The sequence below is a fragment of the Strigops habroptila genome, chromosome 15 (assembly GCF_004027225.2).
Source record: "Strigops habroptila isolate Jane chromosome 15, bStrHab1.2.pri, whole genome shotgun sequence".
NCBI lineage: Eukaryota > Metazoa > Chordata > Aves > Psittaciformes > Psittacidae > Strigops > Strigops habroptila.
Window position 1 is genome coordinate 11,888,767 of NC_044291.2, and position 21,418 is coordinate 11,910,184.

The 21,418-nt window shown below is 41.4% G+C and overlaps 1 protein-coding gene across 4 annotated transcripts; it reads left to right on the forward strand.

Moving 5' to 3' along the window:
* Positions 1-368: 368 nt before the first annotated feature.
* MAN1B1 (mannosidase alpha class 1B member 1) lies at positions 369-20,760 on the forward strand. 4 transcript variants are annotated; one of them, XM_030506733.1, is made up of 13 exons: positions 369-604; positions 2,640-2,748; positions 3,725-3,861; positions 4,874-5,034; positions 6,986-7,095; positions 8,352-8,537; positions 10,734-10,882; positions 11,508-11,696; positions 12,771-12,961; positions 14,356-14,476; positions 16,935-17,132; positions 17,502-17,633; positions 18,533-20,760. In XM_030506733.1, the coding sequence occupies exons 1-13, from the start codon at positions 464-466 to the stop codon at positions 18,734-18,736; spliced, it is 2,028 nt and encodes a 675-aa protein (XP_030362593.1). In that variant the 5' UTR covers positions 369-463; the 3' UTR covers positions 18,737-20,760. The 4 variants fall into 4 exon arrangements, with proteins under 4 accessions (XP_030362593.1, XP_030362595.1, XP_030362596.1 ...); XM_030506735.1 differs by having other exon boundaries at positions 586-670; XM_030506736.1 differs by lacking the exon at positions 369-604 and adding an exon at positions 945-1,670.
* Positions 20,761-21,418: the final 658 nt, after the last annotated feature.

The window sequence follows — 21,418 nt, forward strand, 5'->3', positions numbered from 1 at the left end:
GACCTTCCACACGCACATTTCCATTTATATTTCTTTCATGCAAGTATTTCTGTGACTGGTCTCTACATTATAGTCTCACAACACAGAGGAAAAGCGAGGGGCTCCCAGACTCTCCTTACATCTCGTTTCCCACCCAGGCAGCTGAAGTCTCGCTGGGCAGGGCCCTCACAGTGAGACAGGTGAAGCGAGGGACAGCGAGCGGAAAGAGCAAGAAACATTCAGCCCCAAACAGCACCGGCCCTCCGCCCGAAAGCGGTGCCCGTGCCAGGGTGGCCGGTGGCTCCGCTCGGAACTGGCACCAGCCCGGCTCCCGCTTCCCCCTCCCCACGGCCGCCGCTGCCATAGAATCCCGGAAGTGCTCCCGGCCTAGAGCGGCGCCCGGAAGCGGCCGGGAGGCGCCGCGGTGATGGCGGCCGGCGCGCGGGGCGGTGGGCGGGCGGGCTGCGGGCCCTGAGGCGCCGCCATGTACTCGGCCGCTGCCGCCGCCGCCGCCTCGCCGCCTCGCCGGGACTTCATCTCCGTCACCCTCAGCCCGGAGGAGGCGGCGGTGGGGGCGGGCGGCTACAACAACAGCAAGGCCTGGAGGCGGCGCTCCTGCTGGCGGGTGAGGGCGGGACCCGCGCCGTGAGAGGGGCCTGGCCTGGAGCGGGTGGGGGGCCGCACGGTGGTGGTGGGTACCCCCGGGCTGGATGCAGGGGGGAGCAATGGGAGAGCCGTGTTGGACTTGGGGGGGGCCGGGCTGAGGGAGCGGAAGGTGAGGGGTGTCTCTGCCGCTGGACTGTGTGGGGGTCCGGGCTTGGGCCCCCCTGTTCCGAGTTGGGTACGGGGCCGGGGCTGTGAGTGCTAGACGGTGGGGGTGCCCTGGGCTTTGGGGAGGGCGGGCCTGTGGTGGGGGCTCTGCTCTCGGCAGTGCTAGGTGGCAGCTCCCTGCCTGGCAGGGGTTTGTGGGGCACAGGCTGAGCGAGGGTGCTCAGAGTCACAGCTTAAGTTTTTGCAACAGAGCTGGGTGGGGGGACACGGTGTGTGAGGGGAATCCTGTCTTCTGGTAGTGGGCATTTTGGAGGCAACACTGTACTCTCCGGGCAGGGATGGAGCAGGGAGATGTGGTCTTGGTGCCCTTGCCCCCTGATTTAGGGCTTAAAGCCCTGTCCTCTGCCCTGGGAGAGTAAAGGAAATGGTTCTGCTTTCTGCAGGAAGGCTTGAGTGTAAGGAGGTGGCAAAGCTGTATGGAAGTGACCTTCTTGCCACTTTGGGGGTGGGAGTTGGGCAGGCAGCTTTACCACAGTGGGAGTCTTGGGCTGGAGAGGCAGGGTGGGAAAGTGTGAGTCAAAAGGACAAGATAACCCTTCCTTTTATCCTTATTCCTTGTTGGCAAAAAAAAGTGAGATGGTGGTAAATGCCCTCATGTATTGTTGCCTCATTCCTACCCACCCCAAGACACCACAGTCAATGCCTCTTTTCACATCCTGCCCTGAAGAAACAGGGCTGCTGGGTTTCAAGCATCCTTCTGCAATTGGGAGATGATGGTATGGTTTGCCATGCAGGTGGAGCTGAAGGTGAAGGAGTGGGATCAGCATCTTGCAGTGTGCATAGGGCAGTGTTTACAGGGTTACTGTTCTGCTGGCACTGTGGGAGGACATCAGGAAATGTGAGCTGTGGGGCTTGGCAACGTGAGTACACTGACAGTTCTTCACTGAGGACTATGGGAAGTGCTGTGGGGTGTAGAGTGGTTTGTAGGGAACTGCAGGTTGTTTCCAAGTGTAGTGTTGGACTGAATCACCTTCTCTGTATGCCAGAACCAGTAATTACAGGCAAAATGCTTCTCTGGGGAATATTGATAGGACTGTTAGAAAACTAACAAAATGGTAAGTTAGTAGTTAAACATTAATTCAGATTGCTCTTTCTAAATGAAGGAAACTTTTCTCTTGAGCTAATGTAGCATTTGCTGTCTGACTTTTAGTGATTTTGTTGTATATACTTCAGTTCTGAAGACACATTTTTGCCTAGGACTAAACTTGAAAACCTTGTGATTTTTGTCAGTTTTTCTGTGGTTTTATTTAATTTTCACCTTTACTTCATATTCATGTTGCGACTTTGACAGTTCCGTTTGTGTCTGTCAGAGGCAGGAGGCCTGGCTGTTCTTGTCCTGCGACTGGTACTTAGCTTGTTGTGAGTCCTTCTTCTTTGCTGCAGTAATGTTTTTAGGTTTTGTACCACTTTCTTCTGTTTCTTATTTTGCGTGTGTGTTCTGCAGCCAGAGGAAGGAAAGAGGCTTTTGGCTTGTTTCCCGTGACACCTGGGCAGACGCACAGGTCAGGCAGCAGAGGTTGCGGTGGAAGTCAGCGTACTGAGTGATGCTCTCTGGGAGTCCCAGCGCTTGGCAGTCTCTGAGGTTCTTGCAGCAAGTGGCTCTCATGTTTCTCTAAGCCTGCTGTGCTGTATGCTAGCATGTTATATTTTTGTTTATCATCAAAGAAAATAAGCAATGGGTGTCTGCAGTTGGAAATAGAGGGTAAAATTAAACCTGCTCAGTTTTGTGTTTCTTGCTCTGAATGAACCAATAAGAGTTTATTTTTGACTGAGTAGGATGTTTATGCCATATTAAGTATTCTTCCTCTTACTTATTTTGTGTCCTAAAGAAATGGAAGCAGCTGTCTCGACTGCAACGGAGCGTAATCCTCTTCCTGTTTGCCTTCCTGGCGGTCTGTGGAGTAATTTCATACACAAGCATGGGGGAATCATGGAAAGGTAGGTGTCCTGTATAGCTTGGAATTATGGAATGCTGTGCTCTATTTAAAAGATTGTTGGAGTTCTTATAACCAGTTTTTATTTTTATTGACAATGGCTGGCTGTATCCATTAAAGTGCAGTTGTGAGAGGATTTTATGTTTGGATGACTGGTTTCTGCTTAATCAGAAATACTCTTCATCTGCACTTTCATGGTTTATCTTGACTAGAGTAACATCTTGTTTTAGTTGATGAAGATTTGGAGGATGAGAGTGGGGTTTTTTTTAATGATGTTTGTGTTCAGATATTGGTAACCCAAATCTAAACAGTAGAATAAGATCATAGAATCATACAATAGTTAGGGTTGGAAAGGACCTTAAGATCATCTAGTTCCAACCCCCTGCCATGGACACCTCACACTAAACCATGTCAGCCAAGACGCCATCCAACGTGGCCTTGAACACTGCCAGGGATGGAGCATTCACAACTTCCTTGGGCAACCCATTCCAGTGCCTCACCACACTCACAGTAAAGAACTTCTTCGTTGTATCTAACCTAAATTTCCCCTGTTTCAGTTTGAACCCATTACCCCTTGTCCTATCACTACAGTCCCTAATGATTAATCCCTCCCCAGCATCTTTGAAGGTCCAAGATAATCCTCTCTTGGCTTTGATTGTACATCAGATTAGAAATTCCAAGCTCTTCTACGATACGAAGGTGCGTTTACCTTTGATACTCTCTTACTGCCTGTATTGAGAAGCTAAACCAACAGCAATTAATAAAATGCAAGTGCCTTTAGCATCCCCCTTGTATGTTGGGGAGAGTGTTAATATCAGCAGACACTTTGTATCTAACAATTAGTGTGTGTTTATCAATGTTTTGTGAATGGAAAGATTTTTTGGAGGTGCAGGTAGTATGTGAATGCAGAAAGCTGTTATGAATTTCTAGCTGGAGTGTAAACTGTCAACTCTTTGTACTGAGCAGTTTTGTGTGTTTAGCTCTAACAAGCAAATCGTCGGATGATCAGAGAACAGAATCAGAAATTCCTGGATTAAAGCTGGCAAATCCAGCTGTTCTACCAGCACCCTGGAAAGCAGATGCCAACCTTGGAAACTACCCAGAGCTTTCACCACAGGTACTATGAGAAGAAATGAGTTTTATAAAGCTACCAAAGAGTTTGTGCAGTTGTTGAGGAGAAAGGAGTTACAACTTGCAATAAAAGTCTGCTCTGAGTGGAATGCTCTCCATTCAGGAAGGCCTTCGGTATAGTATTTCTTGGCTTTACCCTTTTTTATTTAAGTGTTCAGTATACTGTTTCTCAATCACTGATATACACAGGAGAGCCAGGACTTCAGGTCACAATAACTTCCTACTTGAGGTGTCTCTTTCCTGCTGTGATTAATTTGTTTGTACTTGGATGTCAGTGAGGAGCCTAAGTAGAGTTGTGGCTGAATATGAGACATAGGATACAGTCAGTGTCACACTGAAGTGGAACAGCTTTTCTGGTAGCCTGAAAAATAGCAGCAAATAGAACAGATGTTATAGGTTTTGGAAGGTTACATTTTTGGGGAGGTGCGATGGGAAATAAACACGAACTGACTGTGGATTAGTGGAGTAGGAGCTCAGGGTTACTGTATTGCCTACCTCTCATGAATTTTGGGATTTACAGTTTATGAAATTTTGTATGAAATCTTTCCCTCAGGGTGCGCAAATGCACCTGTGTTACTGTATAGTAATTCTTGGTATTAGCTAACCGCTGGCATTGCATAAGCTGCTTTTTTTTTTTTAACATGGCTATTGCTAATTCTAATAAAAATTTACTGTGCCTGGTAAAATGGAATCAAATACCTTTATGATCCTTTGGCAGTGCCGTGTGTTAAATTGGTATCTGGTAGCAGTAGAGGTAGTTTAAAAGTAAATTATCAGTGTAAACAGCTGGATAATTTTACCACAAGTTTAAAACAAACAAAAAACCCAAGGTCTTTAATGTACCTTCCGTTCAGGGCAGAACTTGCATGCTGATACTATATCAAAATCAGATTTATCTGAAGTTATGTTTAACACTGGAATGCTGTTGATTTGTGGTTTGAAACTTCACCATCTCTGCAACATAACAAGCAAAATCTTTTCTTTCTTCATTTTGTCAGAAGCCGCCAAAACCTCCCCATGTTAGGCGTGGTCCTTCCAATCTCCAGATCAAGGCACCACGGAAGGATATGAGGCTGAAGAACCAACATGACACCAGCAGGGTTGCAGAAGAGCTGGTTCAGGCTGATAAAGAAGAGAAAACAGAGAAATCTGTTATCAGGTAGAAATGTTTCCAGCAAGTTACAGTGCTCTCCCTCCTCACCCCCACCAAGATCCATTGGCTATTGGAGTGAAAATCGTAGGAGCTTTTTGTTGCCTGGAGTTGATTTCTTTCCTGAAGAGGGATTCTTTTACAAGGATAGTGACAGGACAAGGGGGAATAGCTTTAGACTGAGAGAGGGGACACTGTGATAAGATCTCAGGAAGTAGTTCTTCCCTGTGAGGGTGGTGAGGCCCTCGCACAGGTTGCCCAGAGAAACTGTGGCTGCCCCATCCCTGGCAGTGTTCAAGACCAGGGCTTGGAGCAACCTGGTCTAGTGGAAGGTGTCCCTGCCTGTGGCAGTGGATTAGAACTGGATGAGCTTTAATGTTCCTTCCTACCCAAACCAGTCTGTTAGTCTGTGATTCTGTGATACGTTTATTCTCAGGTCTGGCCTGACAGCTGTTGGTATTTCTAGGCTGATTTGTTTAAGTTTGATGAATGTGCAGCTTTTCTGGTTTTACTGTTTGAACCACAGAGGTGCAGAAGATTTGGAGCTCTACAAGACTGTTTGTATTTCTAATGCACTTGGACACTCCTAATGCTCAGGAGAATTCTCAGTGACTGTAGGTTTCCGCCATTTGTTTTGTTGTAAATATTAATGTAGCATTATCAGTCCATTAATACTCACAAGTGTCTGTGTCCTGGGCCAGACTTGGACAATTACCCCAGTGTCAGTGCTGGTTAGGGGTATGATGCCACTAAACACTTTAAGCCCAAGTGAAACTGGAAGAAGCTGTACATGTGTATGTAGTTGTATGCATGTAGCTGTACATGTAGGCTAACTCCTTTTTCACAAAAGATGAAGTTCAAAGACCCCTTATGCATATACAGTAATATCTTTTACAGAGGGTCTATGATGCTATATTATAGTCATACAAAATTATTCCCTAAGATATTATTGATTTAAATCTTTTGTTTTGGGAATAACTGAAGGGATGTATCTTGGATATAGAAAAGATTATTACAAGTTCAGCAGAATTTCTTAAGATTTGGAACACTAGGCTTGGTTTTTTATTATGTTTGTGACCTTTTCAGCACCGGCACAGCTGAGCTGATCGTAGCATCAGAATCGTGCATGCATCAGCATTTTGTCTGCTGGTATCTGAAACATCCCAGAATGACTTTGTTTTATTCCCGTGCTTCTGCTTATGCTATAGATCATAGGCAACAAGAAAAGAGAGCAATGAAAGCATAGTGAAGACTAGTTACAAATTCAAAGAATGAAAGTAAGAATTGAAATGGTGTGATTTATGTAAGTCATAAGGTGTGCTGACTGTAAGCAACACAAACTTTAAAGGTCCTATAAGCCTGGCTCCCTTAGGAGGCATATTATGAACTCAAGGGCAACACATCTATATATTAAACAGCATCGAGATCGTTTCATCTTGATATGAACTTGTCTTGACTTGAAAGACACTTCCTTCAGGAGATTCTTAATATAACCCTGTAAGAACTGATATGTGCATCTGTGGTGGTAGGGAAGGCTGTGAACCCCTTGGTAGTAAAGCAGGTACTTTAAGTGGCTTGTCCTTTGTGCTTATTCATGAGTTTTTGATGATCATCATTTGTGTGGTACCATTTAGTGTTAGTGCTTTTAATGCACCATTCTCAAGTGTTTTAATTCTTTTTAGAAGTACTTTATTAAGTTCCATTGCCAAGATATTTAATGAAATTCCAAGAGCTTGTAAGACATTTCTTAATCCAGTAAAATTTATCTGGTGCAAATTTCTTTCTTTGAACTGAAAAATTATCTAGTGGACAACATAGTTATTGTGATTCATGATAAAAATCCAACTCCTGTTTTATCAAAGTATTGTGAGAAAAAGGAAATGCAGAAATAAGTCTCATTCATTTGCATGACTTTTCTGTGATCAAATTAAATCTTAATTACAATCTCTTGCATTTACAGCTGGAGAGGAGCAGTGATAGAACCTGACCAAAGCACTGAACCTCCATCTAGTAAAAAAAAGGAACCAGAAAAACCTTCATCTGTGGAAGCTGAAGACCAGAAGGAACCAGGTAAACAGTACAGTTAATTACACCTTCACTTTTATGGTTGAAGTTGTGCAATTCCTCCCCATGCAAATCTATTGTATTTATTTATTTGAATTAAAGGAAACAAAAAGTGTAGGAGAGGTGATTTACCTAGAACAGCCAAGCCTTTCAGTGTCCTTGTTCCACTATGACAGCCTTCACTCTCACTCGCCTTCAGAACTTGAAAGTTTTTAGTGAAAAATTTTAGTGACAAATCTTTGAAACATAGCCTCTGGGAGGAGGCAGACATTTCCATCTTTTATCCAGAGAGAGAACTTGAAGGGGACAGCTTCCTTTTTCAGCAGGGGTTTCCTTTTGTTCTGCAAATACAGGGAAAGTGACTTCCTCCTTGAATCAAACTTTAACTTTTTTTAGTGCTCAGCAGAAGGCTGTAGAAGCTGGGTTTGCAGTCCTGTGGAGTAAAGAGCCTGTTGTTCTGCTTTCTGGGTTCATACATGGAAGTTCTGATATGATAAATGTAGCCTATTATATATCTGGCTCTTGCTAGCTGAAGATGTAAGGGGTTAGTTATGCTGCTTGGTGTTTCCCACTCTAGAAAACTTCATTGTTTTTGAAAATTTCAGCTAGTGGGCTTGAAGTTTTCATGGTGGATGTGTAACATGGGCTCAACTTCACGGCACATTGCAAGCAAAAATTTCCATAGAACCATAGAAAAAAGACATGGCTTTGCCCAAGATGGAAAATGTAAATTTTCCTCCTTTTTTGTATTAAATGAAAAATTCAAGAGAATTTTGTATAAATGATTTTAAATTTAGCAGAAAGCAATGAATAAGACAGGGAAGCTGAAGCAAAATTGCTGTGTGGTAAATTAGCTGAGGATTGTTTTGTTAGGCGTATGTATTTAGCAGCTGAATTACAGGTGATGTAAGCAATCTTAATTCCAGTATTTCCTGACTTTCAAGTCTTTGAGCTCTAATGGCACTCATCTAACAGCTCTGCTTGTGATTATTTTAATGTTTTATTTGTAGAAGTGACTTTTTTTGGCCAGGGAGAGATCTCTGTTTCCACCTGGCTGAATTGCTGATCAGAAACACTGACTGGTTATTCCACAGAAGACAGACTGTACTGGAAAGAATAATATGAGGATAGCTTTTCCATTACACTGATCATTGAGTTTGGAAGAAAGTTTATTTTGGGTAGAATGCAGCAAAATTGTGTCCGGTATAGCTGCATAACTCCCCTGCAGAAGTCTTGAGCAAGGTGCCATTTTCCTTTTGCAGTGCCTATAAACGACCGTCAGATGGCTGTGATAGAAGCATTCCGCCATGCATGGAAAGGATACAAGGAATTTGCCTGGGGCCATGACGAGCTGAAGCCTTTGTCCAAGTCCTACAGCGAGTGGTTTGGGCTTGGGCTTACCTTAATAGACGCCTTGGATACCATGTGGATTTTAGGCTTAAAAGAAGGTAACTTTTTTTTTTCCTCGTCTATTTTTTCCCCTCCAAAAGAATTCCATATTTTCTATTCAGGCAGTACAGTTCTGAGTTCTGAGGGGAGCATTTATTGTGTGTGGCCAATGAATTTAGTTTTCCTGTGAGGGTAAATACGCACACATATATATATATATAAAACCAGTATAAAAATAAATTCCCTTCCCTCACAACTATATTATAGGACGCCATTTTTCTTGGAATAGCATTTTGAGCCAGAAAAGAAAATATGTCACTGTTGCATCTTAGCAGTGGATGTATCTGCTAGAAACTGAGGAACATATTAATAAGCCTCCTGATTTTTTGCTTCTCTACTAAGACCCTAGTGCTGTCTTTGTGTCCATCAGGCTTGGGTAGCTCTGTAAGCTCCTAGGTTGTCTTTTATCACAACTAATATCAGTATTTCATACCTGGATTTAAGAAAGTTGTTTCTGTAAGGAATCAAAGGATGGAGAAGGGGAATGTTCAGTGACTCGTTCTTGAACTGTTCTGCTCTGTGTTTTTTTCACAGTTATTCTGGAAGTGATTATATTAGGAGACTTTCAAACCTATTTTAAAAACTTAGTAAAAGGTGCTGCAGTTCTGTTGCAAAAAAGTTGCTTAATCAGTATTTCAGAGGGGGTTTTTTTGTCATTGGTTGGTTGGGGTTTTTTCTTTGGTGGTTGTTTTATTGTGGTGCAGGGGTTTTTTTAGTGGTAGTTTAAAATTTTCTGGAGGTGCATTATTTAACCTTGGTAGACGGCCACCTCTGTCAGCTTGTGTCGATCATGCAATTTCTTGTGTCAGGATAGGAAGAACAGAGCTGCTCACAAGGGGGCAATAAACTGTCAAAACTTTCATGGTTCTGTCTCTCCTAACTTTGAAATTTGTGTAAAACATTAAATCAAATGAAAACTCTGTATTGTGTGTCTGCAGCTCTAGGCCTGAGCAGCCTATCTTAAAGTTTCACCACTCTGACAGTGTGCTGCTGTTTGTTTTTCCCCATAAAAAGCTAATGGTGAACTGCATAGAGCTTTTAAAATAAATTATTAGTAATTCAGCTGTGTTGAAAATGAGTTCTTGGTGAAGACTTCTTCATATTTTATAGCAGTTCTTCTGCTGATTGCCTTAGAGAGCTCCTGGGATTCTTCTGAATAACAAATGCTATATAGATGAAAGTTAATCAACCTTATAAGCTGATAAATGCTGATGCTTGTGTGAAAGAAGAACTTACATTTCCTACTCTACTGCTGGATAGTGCTGATATCTGACAGCGGAGATTCTGCTGTGGTTCTCAATGGACCAACATCCAGTATTTACCCAACATCCAAGACATTTTTTCTCATGGGGACACAGAGGCATCTTTTTGCTTTAGAGTTAAGCTCCTGTGGAATACTTTCCATTTCTGGGAAGCTGGTGATTCTTCTGCAGCTGCTCACAAGTAGGAGTTCCTGGAAAGTGTGAGAGTTTGAGATGGTTTAGTCTTCACAGTTACGAGGCGCGAGCTAACTCATCTGCACCATGGAGTTAGACCCTGTGCAATAATCACTGAGTGGTGCTGCTGCTAAACTGACTGTTGAGTCTAAAGTGGCTTTTTTCTTTCCCCCCCCCTTCCTTTTTGAATTTGTAGTGTGGTAAACAACTATTTCTGTTTCTGGAGAAAAACTTGCAGACTGTTGGGATTGTAGGGGTTAAGTGCTGAAGCAGGAGGCAGGCTCCCCAGGACATGGCTAGGCTAAAGGCAGTAATGGCTCTTAACTGAAAATGTTATCTGTCACCTTGGTAGGTAACAGCTTTTGTTTAAAGAGATTTAATTAAAAAGTTCATAAGGCTCTTGTGGAAGTATAACAAATTCTCTGGCAAGTCAAATGGATGGACTTAGATGATGTCAATTTCTGGACTATTTTAATAAAGAATTCCTCAATTTCTTCTTTTTTTAGACTACTAGGAACTTTTTATTTTGCTGGGTATTTCTGTCTGTATGCATCTGTTGTGTATACTGAGTAAGAATTAAGCCAGTAGTAGCCAAACTCCTCCCAGCATGTGCTCTTCATTTTAGTTTTCCACCTAAAATTACGATCTCTGTAGATAGATATAAGTAACTGTCATGGATATATGGAGTACTAATACCTCTAGTCTAGTTTCTGGCACGTGCCAGAGGTTCATAACTGAACTACCTTTTATACTTTGCAGAGTTTGAAGAAGCAAGAAAATGGGTAGCAAACAATTTAGTATTTGATAAAAACGTGGATGTGAACCTTTTTGAGAGCACCATTCGTATCCTGGGGGGCTTGCTGAGCACCTACCATCTCTCCGGAGATAGCCTCTTCCTGGAAAAAGCTGTGAGTGACTAGTTTTACAAATGGAACTGGATTATGTATTCCATATTGGACAAAGTTGAGGGAGTATTCATCAGAAAGCTAAATGTTGCTCTTTTTTGACAGTTTCATATTTAAAGTGGTGGGGAAAGTATTTACCATTATTTTTTTAAGCCTGAGCTGCTTTTTGCTCTTTGGATAACTTCAGATCCATGCTGTATCAGGTACTCTTCTATGTCTGTTCTTCTGCTGATGAAGAGCTGAGCATAATAAAGTTCATGAAACATAAAACGAAATAAATGGTTGGCAAAGAGTAATAGTTGTCATTTGTCACCTTTTCTACATGTCTTAAGAGCATAAGTCACCTCTTTAGATTGCCTACGTGAAGTCAGTGACTTCAAAATTACATCACATTACATAGGGATTGCAGACTCAGATGAGGCATGCAATACTAGGAACAAGGTAGAAAGTCTGTAGTCATTATTATGAAGAAATCCATGACCCTTTTTAATTCTTGGCTTTCTTGCACCATATAAAACTAAGCTGCTCTTCTCTCCTTTTTGCTCTGCTTGGTGAAAGCAAATCTAAAGGGGGGTGTATGTGTATTTGTTTGTTTGTTGTTTTGTCCTGTTTTCTTGGTTTTCTTTAGAAAGACATTGGGAACAGGCTTATGCCAGCATTCAGGACCCCCTCCAAGATACCATATTCTGACGTCAACATTGGCCGGGGCACTGCACATCCACCTCGCTGGACATCTGACAGCACTGTGGCAGAGGTGACCAGTATTCAGCTGGAGTTTAGGGAGCTCTCTCGTCTCACTGGAGATCAGAAATTCCAGGTATGGAAGAATCAGTCGATGTTTTTCTCCTTTTCCACCTCTCTACAGCTCCGCCACTGATTCTTCGTCAATACACTTGATCTCTGTAGCCTCTAAGTGATGTTCAATGAGTTGTGAAATGCTAAATGAGGGAAGGAAAAGAAACAAAGCATTTCCAATTATTGTCTTAAATATTAAAAAAGGAGTAGTGGAGGTGAATAATTATTCTTCTTCCTCAGAAACAGATTTTGATTTACAAAAAAAACCAACCCACTAACCAATCACCAACAAAAACCAAAACAACAACAAAACAAACAGCAAACTCAAACCACAACAAAATGAGAGCAGGTGCCACCCTTCCTCTCTCCCAGCCCCCCAGTTTTTTCTCATTGACATTTTTGTTCGACACTAGGTTGTCAGATTTTGAGAAAATAGGTTCCCCTGAGCAGGGGACTGTGAAACTGCCTTGCTTAAGATGTCAGAATCCTATGAGCCATTTCTTCATGTCGTTAGCTAAATGCAAAGAACAAAATCTTATAGTTTAGTGTTGCTATCCAAAGAAGTCAAATGTGTCTCACTAGGTAAGGGTCTGACAGCAGGTCACAGCATAATGAAAAGTTAGTTGAAATAAAAATAATTCCAGAGAAAATGATATTTTCCACTCTTCTTTTGTTTGGCAACATTGTTTTATTGTTTTAAACTCTATCCACAGCTCAAATTTTGAAGAGTGCAGTTATTTAAGGAAATTTTAGCTATTGTTTGTTTAATGTAGTTGTTAGCTGGACTTCTACTTTGCAAATATGAGTAAGCCACATCAGAGTCCATTGCCATAGTACTGGCTTTCAAGTGGGCTTACTTGATGGAAAGGAAATAGTTTAACTATCTCAGAGTACTTAAATGTACCCAGAACTTCATGATTTGAAAGTGAGAAAGTTTGAAATCCTGTATTTAATGTATTGCATAAGCTGGACCTGAGGTCCCTGATGGTAATTTGAGGAAAGTTAAAAGGTTTGTTATTGGCCTGAAGTTACAAGCCACAGTTTTGTGCCTCATTTATATACCTGTAATTCATATTCGCTATTTTCTTTCTTTTAGAAAGCTGTAGATGAGGTAATGAAGCATGTTCACACCCTCTCAGGGAAAAATGATGGACTAGTGCCTATGTTCATAAACACCAACAGCGGGCAGTTCACTCACTTGGGTGTCTATACTCTGGGAGCCAGAGCTGACAGCTACTATGAGTATTTGCTCAAGCAGTGGATTCAGGGTGGGAAAAAAGAAAACGAGTAAGTTCTTTCTGCTTCTCATATTGGTGTGAGAATTGTGTGAGCTGTAAAACTTTCTGTTGTCGTTTGCTACTTAAAGAAAAATAATGTATGTGCCCAACAGTCAACTGAAAATATCACTGTTTTTAAAAGCAAGCTAAGCAAGTAAGAGGGACCTGTGGTAGCTTGATGAGAGTTAGGCTTAGTCTCAAAACTTCTCATTCTCGGAAATCTTTTCTTCACATTAGATGTGAGGAGTGTTACACAGAGGAGAATTAAGTCTTTGCAGAGAATAATTAGACACTTCTGAAATACTGATGGTACTTCATTTCTCCAGCCATGTGTTTTCCCTGGGTCTGTCAGAGAAAGGTGAGTCCTAAAAGATGGTTGAGGTGGGAGATTTAATCTATAAGGAAAAACTTCCCTTCAGAAGAAGAGGAGACTGAAGTTTGATGTTTGTGTAAAACTTTGCTTTAGGTCTCTTATGTTTCTTTTATCTGCACCGGATAAGTGAAAGAAAATCGTTGCAAGGAGCAGAGGAATTAGATGTATTGGAAAAGGAGGTTTCCTCCAAACAAGATAAAAAAACTCACGCAGTTTTTGTCTGCTTCTAAGCTAATTATGTTGGGCTTGTTCACATTGAGGGGTTTCATGCAGTGACACCGTGCCTCTCTGAGGCATTTCTTTATATCTGGGCAGGTGCATCTCTACAAAGAAAGCTTGATCGCTGCTATTCCCAAGCCATACCTCACTGTAAACAGAGAACCGTTGTTTTTGGGACCATGAATGATGGCATTTTGTGAATCTCATTATGGAATTATTCAGCAGGTGTTTTTTTCCACATAAAAGTACTCTGAAATTCCAATGAAATACTGTGAAACAGTGTTTCACAATGAAAGTAGTCAAATATTGAAAAAGATTGCTCAAAATCGTTGAATGTCCACCTTTGGATGGAGATACTATTGCATCTCTGGATGGAGAAACTAACAAATTGCTTGGATAAACCTCAGGCAACCTGATCTAATTGGATCTGCTTCAGAGCAGAGTGTTGAAGTAGAGACCTCCAAAAGGTCCTTACCAGCTGAGATTTTTCTCTTACTTCAATTACTGTACTTCTAAGCATTCCTGAAATAAGGTTTGGTTATTGCCTAGAAACACAGTTGGAGGTCTGTTTTCTTTGGTATTTAAATTTAGGGTTTACTTAAACCAAATATTGCTAGATGGTAGTCGTATCTAATTAATAGCCAGTTGGTGGTGACTTTGAGGGTCTTTTAGGTCGGTTTTCACATTCGGTTAGATATTGTTATTTAGACTGAAATAAGAGTCTCCAAAAGGATTGTGTTGAACATCATCTATGATTAAATGTGTTCTGACTGCGTGTATGTGAGCCAACTGCGAATGATTTTAATTCACAGGCTGTTGGAAGACTATATGAGAGCCATAGAAGGAGTGAAACAGCATCTTCTTCAGAGATCACAACCCAAGCAGCTTACTTTTGTAGGAGAACTTGCTCATGGCCATTTCAGTGCCAAGATGGTAAGAAGTACAACTGCATTTAAAAAAAAAGAGAAGAAAACAGAAAAACCACCACCAAAAAAATCAGCATGGGGACAGGCAAACACAAAGCTTCTGTGCTGTCTTTCCCCCTTCCCTCCTCCACATATAGATACATATATAGCCAGTGTGATGGCAGTGCTGAGTAACTAGTTTGTAGATACTAGTCACCCGTGCAAACCAAGGGCCTTTTCTTTGAGTTCCTCTAGTAAGTCAATTTATGTTCCTGTAAGACTGAAAATTTTGGTGCTGGAGTCAAATTTTCTTTCTCTTTTTTTCTGTTTTGGTCATAACATTCCAGTGTCTGAAACTGTTGAGGCAGTGCCTATTTTATGTATAATTTATTTTCCATAATTAAAAAGTATACGTGGACACTTGCACACTGGGCTTGTCGGATTCACCTTCAAAAAAGAACAATGTGATTTAATACTGTGTTACTGATAATTGTGGAGAGTTCTGTCCATGACACTTGTTTCTTTTCTTACATGTAGGATTATTCGGTAAACACTACGCTGTTTGCTGTAGGAAGAATTGATTGATCTTAACTTCCTGTTCTTAATTTGTGCATCCAGTACTCTTTAAAGTGCATTTTAAGACCTTTCTGTTAAAGGTCTCATGCAAACGTAAAATCATGTATGACTTTTTTAAGATGAGTGGTGTATTATCAGTGTATGCATAGCCTTACACATACTTTTTCAATACCTGAAGTGATCTTTAGTGAATTCTGTGACCTATTTGGTTTATTAATGTTGTGGTTTTGAGATGTTCAGTTCTGGTTTTCAGCTGGTGTTTCTTGCATCTGAATTTCACAGGGGCTCTCCAAACCTGCTGTGAGTAAGACTCGAGTCTGGGTTTTGGGTAGAGGGGAGCTCCCTCATCCCAAGGTGTGACAGAATTGAATTCTCACAGAGTTGGCTTAGGTTCCTGCATGTGTCGGTACACTTGCTTCTGTTCCAGCGAGTCAGAGTTTTGGTATTTAATCAATGATCATTGGGTGAAAGGCTTTACAGGTGTCTTACCCTGGAAAAGTTGGTGATGTTTGTCTCCTGTGTCTAATGCTGACCTTCACTACCCTCATACATTTCCTTGACAATTGGACAAAGCTTTTAAAGGTCCGTACGGGTGCCACTTCTGCACCAGAGTGGTTTTACTATGGTTTTGATTGATGAGACCTGAGCTTTCATTCTGAATGATACGAATCGTTTGAAATTCCATATGTGACATTAATCTGCAGTTCTCACATTCCCAGTATCAGTGGTGGATATTGGGAATATGCTCCTAGCTGCTGAAGGAGGACAGTCAGTCTTGTATTGCGAATTGAATTTTGCTGAAGCCGAGTTTTGGGCATTTTATACTATCTGGTTTCTGACATGTTCTTCAGTTGACTTTGGTGATTGAGCTTTCTTGAAAAATGAAGTGAATTTTGATTGTTTACAAATGTTGTACAGTTCTTAGAGTAATACTTCTGTTGTCCTTTGAACAAATTGTTTGCTGTAGCAAGTAAAAACTAAGCAAGAAATGTCCCTTCAGTCCTTTCATTGCTTCTGCTTTGTCTTGGGAAAGCAAGCGGGAATGCTCTTTATGCAGTCAGCCTCTGGTGCCCCTCTTCCATTATGTACACAAAGAGCCAAAGGTGTTTTGTTTGAGGTGCCTGGAATGTGTGACATTCAACTGGCTGTAAAAAAGAGTCTAGGAGAGCTGGTTGTGGGAATGGGAGCCAGCAGCATTCCAGGCTCTCTAGAAAAGTGGTGCTCTTGCACCTTTGGTGCTCTAAAGGTGTGAGAGGTAATAGCTTTTCATTACCCCAAATAACAAAGTTGAAAGAAGGGGGCAAGCTTTCAGATGGAAGTATGCTCGAAAGCGTATCAGTGTTTTCCAGTTGTATCAGTGCATCTGACTGATGATCTCTGGCAGGTGTTGTCTCTCTTACAGTAATGCAAAGGTGATTATTTCAGAAAGACGAAAATCTTCAGCTGACCTCTCGCCCTTCCCCAAAGCTGTGTTTTCTGGCTCCCATCTCTGTTCTGTTTTAAGTTTAAAATTAAATGCAAATGGTCAGTCTGTCCTTCATCATGTCCCTTTAGGTGTCTCTACTGAGTAACCTTTAGGTGATTTTGCCTACCCCCATTCATGAGTTGATACGAGATATGTACTTCTGGTAAACCAAAAGACATTCTCTTCCCCTTACCCTGACCTGAGACCTTTTTTCCAGAAACATAAAACCACAGTCTTGTACATTTTCCAAATTAATGATGTCTGTGGAATAGTGCTGCCTGCCTTGTGCTACATTGCATCAGAGTGTTAAAAAGTTACTCTCACGTTCTTGGTACCTGAAGTTGGGTTTTGAAGAAGAGAATGAAGGGAGTAAAAGAAAAGACACACACAAATACCTGTTCATTGTGTATTTTTTTTCCTCAGTAAAGGTTGTCTTGTCTTGCAGGATCACTTGGTTTGCTTTTTGCCTGGTACTTTGGCACTGGGAGCTCACAATGGGTTGACTGCAGATCATATGAAGTTGGCTGAAGCCCTTATAGAAACCTGTTACCAGATGTATGCTCAAGTGGAGACAGGCCTCAGTCCGGAGATTGTACACTTCAATCTTCATGCACAAAAGGGCCACAAAGATGTGGAAATCAAGGTGAACAGATAGCTGGCCTGAACTGTACTTCAGTGGTTCTTCTGTATCTCTATTCTGTGGTTGAAACTCCCACCTGGGTATCGGGGATGTGCTCTGGTGTAGAGCAGCTTGTTCTTTTGCTGCCTTGCTTTCTGGATGTACCCTAGCCTTTGTCTTTAATTACCCCTGTAGTGTATTTAGAAGCTGAGGTATGCATAATATACTCTTTGGAGTAGATAGAGATGGGAATCACTATTTTTCTTCCTGGATGTGTCACAGAATCACAGAATTGTTAGGGTTGGAATGGACCTCTGGAGATCATCCAGTTCAGCCCCCCTTGAGGAAATTCCCTGTCTGAATTATTCTTGCCTTTTTTCTTTCCTCTTGCAGCCTGCAGACAGGCACAACTTACTGCGACCAGAAACTGTGGAAAGCCTTTTTTATATGTACAGATTCACTGGTGATAAGAAATACCAAGACTGGGGCTGGGAAATCTTGCAGAACTTCAATAAATACACACGGGTAAGGTCAGCTTATAATGACCTTGTTCTGTCAGCACTGTTTGCTCACTTGCTCTCTAACAAGAACTTTGGCAGCCTACTATCTTTAAATAGTCATTAAAAACCTGCGGGGAAATTAGTAACAACACTTAGAAAAATTCAGTTCATGAAATGCCTTACTGTTTGAGATACGCTACTTAGTACATTCAGGGATAGAACTTGTATTACATTGATTAAAAAGCAAAATGCAGAAGCTGCATGCAGGCTACCAAAGCGTCTCTGCATCCTCGTGGAAGCTGTTAGAATCTCTACTGCGATCTTTTTTAGAATTCAGAAGCTGAGAAGAACCTGGCTGGATTGAAAAAATCCTTTGGTTGAAGATGCCACTCCCCCGCCCCCCCCGAACCCCCCCCAAAAGTTTGCCACAAAATGGCATTAATTCCTTAATAGAGGGATTTTAGTATTCATTCTGGTTACAGTCTCATGGAGATACAAGCACTCTTATATGCTGTAAAAGTGTGGCCTAGATGCCAGTGGTCATTAAATATCCATGGTGTGTTCATAAGAGAAATAGGCATGGTACTTTGGCCAACTCTGATGCAGAAATTGCTCTAGTTACTTCCTGTAAATTTGTACAGAAGCTTCAAGGGGATGTTCTTTCTGATACCTCTTCAAATGAAGCATAAATAGACATTTTGTTTCATGTTAACCTCGTGGTTTCTTTTAAAATGCAAAGAGATTTTTTTCCATAACTGAAGTTTTACACACAAATGAAAAACAAGTATGAAATTAAAAACATGCTCATCTGTTTCTTAGCACTTATCTTCCCTAAGTGCATGTGGATGTTAAGAAGTGAAAATAATTTAGATTGTCAAAATATACATTTCTGATCTTTTTTTTTTTTGTTTTTTTGGTGCTCAGGTTCCTACAGGTGGTTATACTTCCATTAACAACGTCCAGAATCCCAGTAATCCAGAGCCACGAGATAAGATGGAGAGCTTCTTCCTTGGGGAAACGCTCAAATACATGTTTCTGCTGTTTTCAGATGACGTAGACTTAATCAACCTTGACAAATATGTATTTAACACAGAAGCTCATCCACTCCCTATCTGGGTGCCAGCATAGACTGGGTGTCAGTAGACCTTCCAGTGGTGGCATTTTTATCTTCAAGTCACTTTACTATTCAGGGTTTGAGGAGAGATGCTATATTGCACCTTTTTTGGCTTAAATCAATCAAACAAAACCTTTGGGAAAGCATCTCTCTTTTGAAGAAGTCATGTGAGTCTTAAATGTAATCCCTGGTTCTGGGATGGACAAGCTGTGCCATACTAAGCTGGTTTTCCTGGTATTAATGATGTGGTTCAGAGAATAATGGACCATGAAATCACGGGGCTCTGGTGAACCAGAACTCACTTATGTCAGTCTTACTAAATGCTCATTAAATACTGGGAATGCAGCAAGTTGTCTTACAGCACAGGCTTGTTCCTGGAGAGAAGGAATAAGCCTACAGGTGTCTGGTTTGTTCTGGATTCACCAAAACACTCGGTTACAGCACTGTTCCTTCATGAGAACACACAGTGTTTCAGGTGCTAAGTGGGATAAACCAAGAACTGTGACATTGTTCCAGGTAGAAGCAAAGCTGTCGGTGTTGCTACTGATACTCTGATCTCATTCCGAACTCCCCAGCTATGCTGCGTCACGTTAGAAGGAGGAAGCAGCAGCAAAGCGTCTGTTGGACAGTGTCTTAGTTTTATGGAGCACTTTGGCTGAAATGAATGATGGAAGAGAATTTGCTGCTGCTTTGGCTCAAAAGTGATATATAATTTTGTAGAGCTATTGCAGTTTTTTAACTTATCTGCAGGAATGCAGGAGATAATGTGAAACACAAGTGAAACTACATGTGCATTTTATATATTATTTGCGTCAGTTAGACTCAGGTATTCTGACTGAAAGCTGCTTTCTGAGGTTGGGCACTGGGAAAGCTTGTGAGCACATTAGGTAGAATTCTAAGTCAGCTTCCTTCTGTCCCTGTTTAGATATTGCATTGTAAGGCGTTTGACGCAAAACAAGCTTAAAAGCGTACAGCAAAGGTCATGTTATTCATCATTTTTGGACTGTGGAGAAATTCTCAAGGTTTTTTGGTTGGCTTTTTTTTTTTTTTCCTTGGGAGTACTTGGGGTAGAAGTTATTTTCTTAAGTAGTAGTAAAAGCAGACAGTCCAAGTGTATTACAACAATTCCTGGTCCCAGTAGAATCAGTGAAATCTGTTCAGTTGCTTGAAGACAAAGCAGATCCATTTTTTTTAAGAATTTTATGGGAGTCTTGGGATCTTTCATTTTTATATGTGCAAATAGATTTTACACCATGAATTCGGAAATCAGCTCTCTGTAGTGTTTTTCCTGTAGGTTTTGTAGCTACTTGGGCAGTCCTGTATTCACAGATAAGGTCTCAGATACACGCTTATTTCTTTTCGAGGGTGCTCTCATCAAAATGTCCTTTCCCCTCACACTAATGGGAGCAGCATGAAGAATGCAGGTTGTGGTGGTGAGGTACATTCCCTCTAAATCTAGGGCTGCTACAGGAGACTGTAACAGTTGTTTTTTCCAGTGACCGAGGCGGGTATGTGTATTTGGTAGCATTTGTAACCTTTGATTTGTGAAGTAAGATGGATTTTTATTTGTTTTATGCTGATCAATTCTATTTGCAGGTGTCGGAAGTTACCCTTGGGACCACTGTTTAAGTCTTTTAAAGAATATTTATCATTCCATGTACTAATGATGGCTTATGGAAATGAAGAAATATTAGAAATTATTTAAATGCACCTTTTTCTGTTGTCAAAGGGACCTTGGAATTTGTAAGACATGACAAGCGTGTGCAGAATGTTAATGTTGCTCCAGTTCACATGCCACCAGTAACCCTGGAAATCAATTTCTCACATGTGCAGTGGAATCCAGTAGCTGTAGCCTTTGTCCACACAACTGATTTGCTCCTAAAACTTTTGTTTTCCTTTGACATAACAGCAAAGAAAGAAAATGCTGTTGAAAGGTGGGAGGAACACCTTCAGTGTTTCTGTTTATGGAGCAGGTTTGTGGTTCTGAGGAGCTGAGCTTTGGCTAAAGGCTGGAGGCTCAAAACTGAAGATTTTAAAAAAAAAAGGTAAGTTAAACCCCCTGCTCAGTGAGACTGCCCAGGCCCTGCTGGCTGGTGCTGCTTGGCCTGTGCCTTCCACTGGAGCTAGTATTGAACTTGGACTCAGTGACTTTGCTGTGGATTGGAAAACTTGCAGAGGGGTTTCACCTCAAGGGCAGCCCTACTGAGGAAGCAGAGAGATGTCTTAGAAAGTGGAGTCCATACAAATGCTCACAAAACCCCTTCTGTTGTTGAAGTCTTATATTAGTCTTAATGGAATTAACTCTACAAACGGGACTGTGCGAGTTTGTGTTATATTTTTTGCCTTCTGATTGGTTTGAGAGTAATAATCCATTTCTGAATGAGTTGAAGGAGAGAAGAATAAATCATCACTTCCCCAAACATACTTCTTGTCTTTTAGCTGAGCCTGTTTGTTCAACTACTTTCTTTCTACCTACTTCTTCATGGGATACTGAACCTCTTTGCAAAGTGTGGCTTTACTGTCCTTGTCCTTTAAATCCTTTAAATCTGAAGTTAAGATAGTTCAGGGCTCCTGTATCACATGTGAAAGGGCAGAAACCTAAATAATCTGTTAAAAGTCCATATGCTTCTTCCTGTTCTTTTGCAAAGGTGATTTTAATTGCTTATTTACTTCCTTAACATAATATGCTGTGTCAG

Excerpts from the sequence above, each read along its gene's own strand:
- MAN1B1 (XM_030506733.1), top strand. The coding sequence starts at position 464 with ATGTACTCGGCCGCTGCCGCCGCCGCCGCCTCGCCGCCTCGCCGGGAC. Across the intron at positions 3,862-4,873 it reads ACCCAGAGCTTTCACCACAG|AAGCCGCCAAAACCTCCCCA; the intron begins GTACTATGAGAA and ends TCATTTTGTCAG. Across the intron at positions 11,697-12,770 it reads CTGGAGATCAGAAATTCCAG|AAAGCTGTAGATGAGGTAAT; the intron begins GTATGGAAGAAT and ends TCTTTCTTTTAG.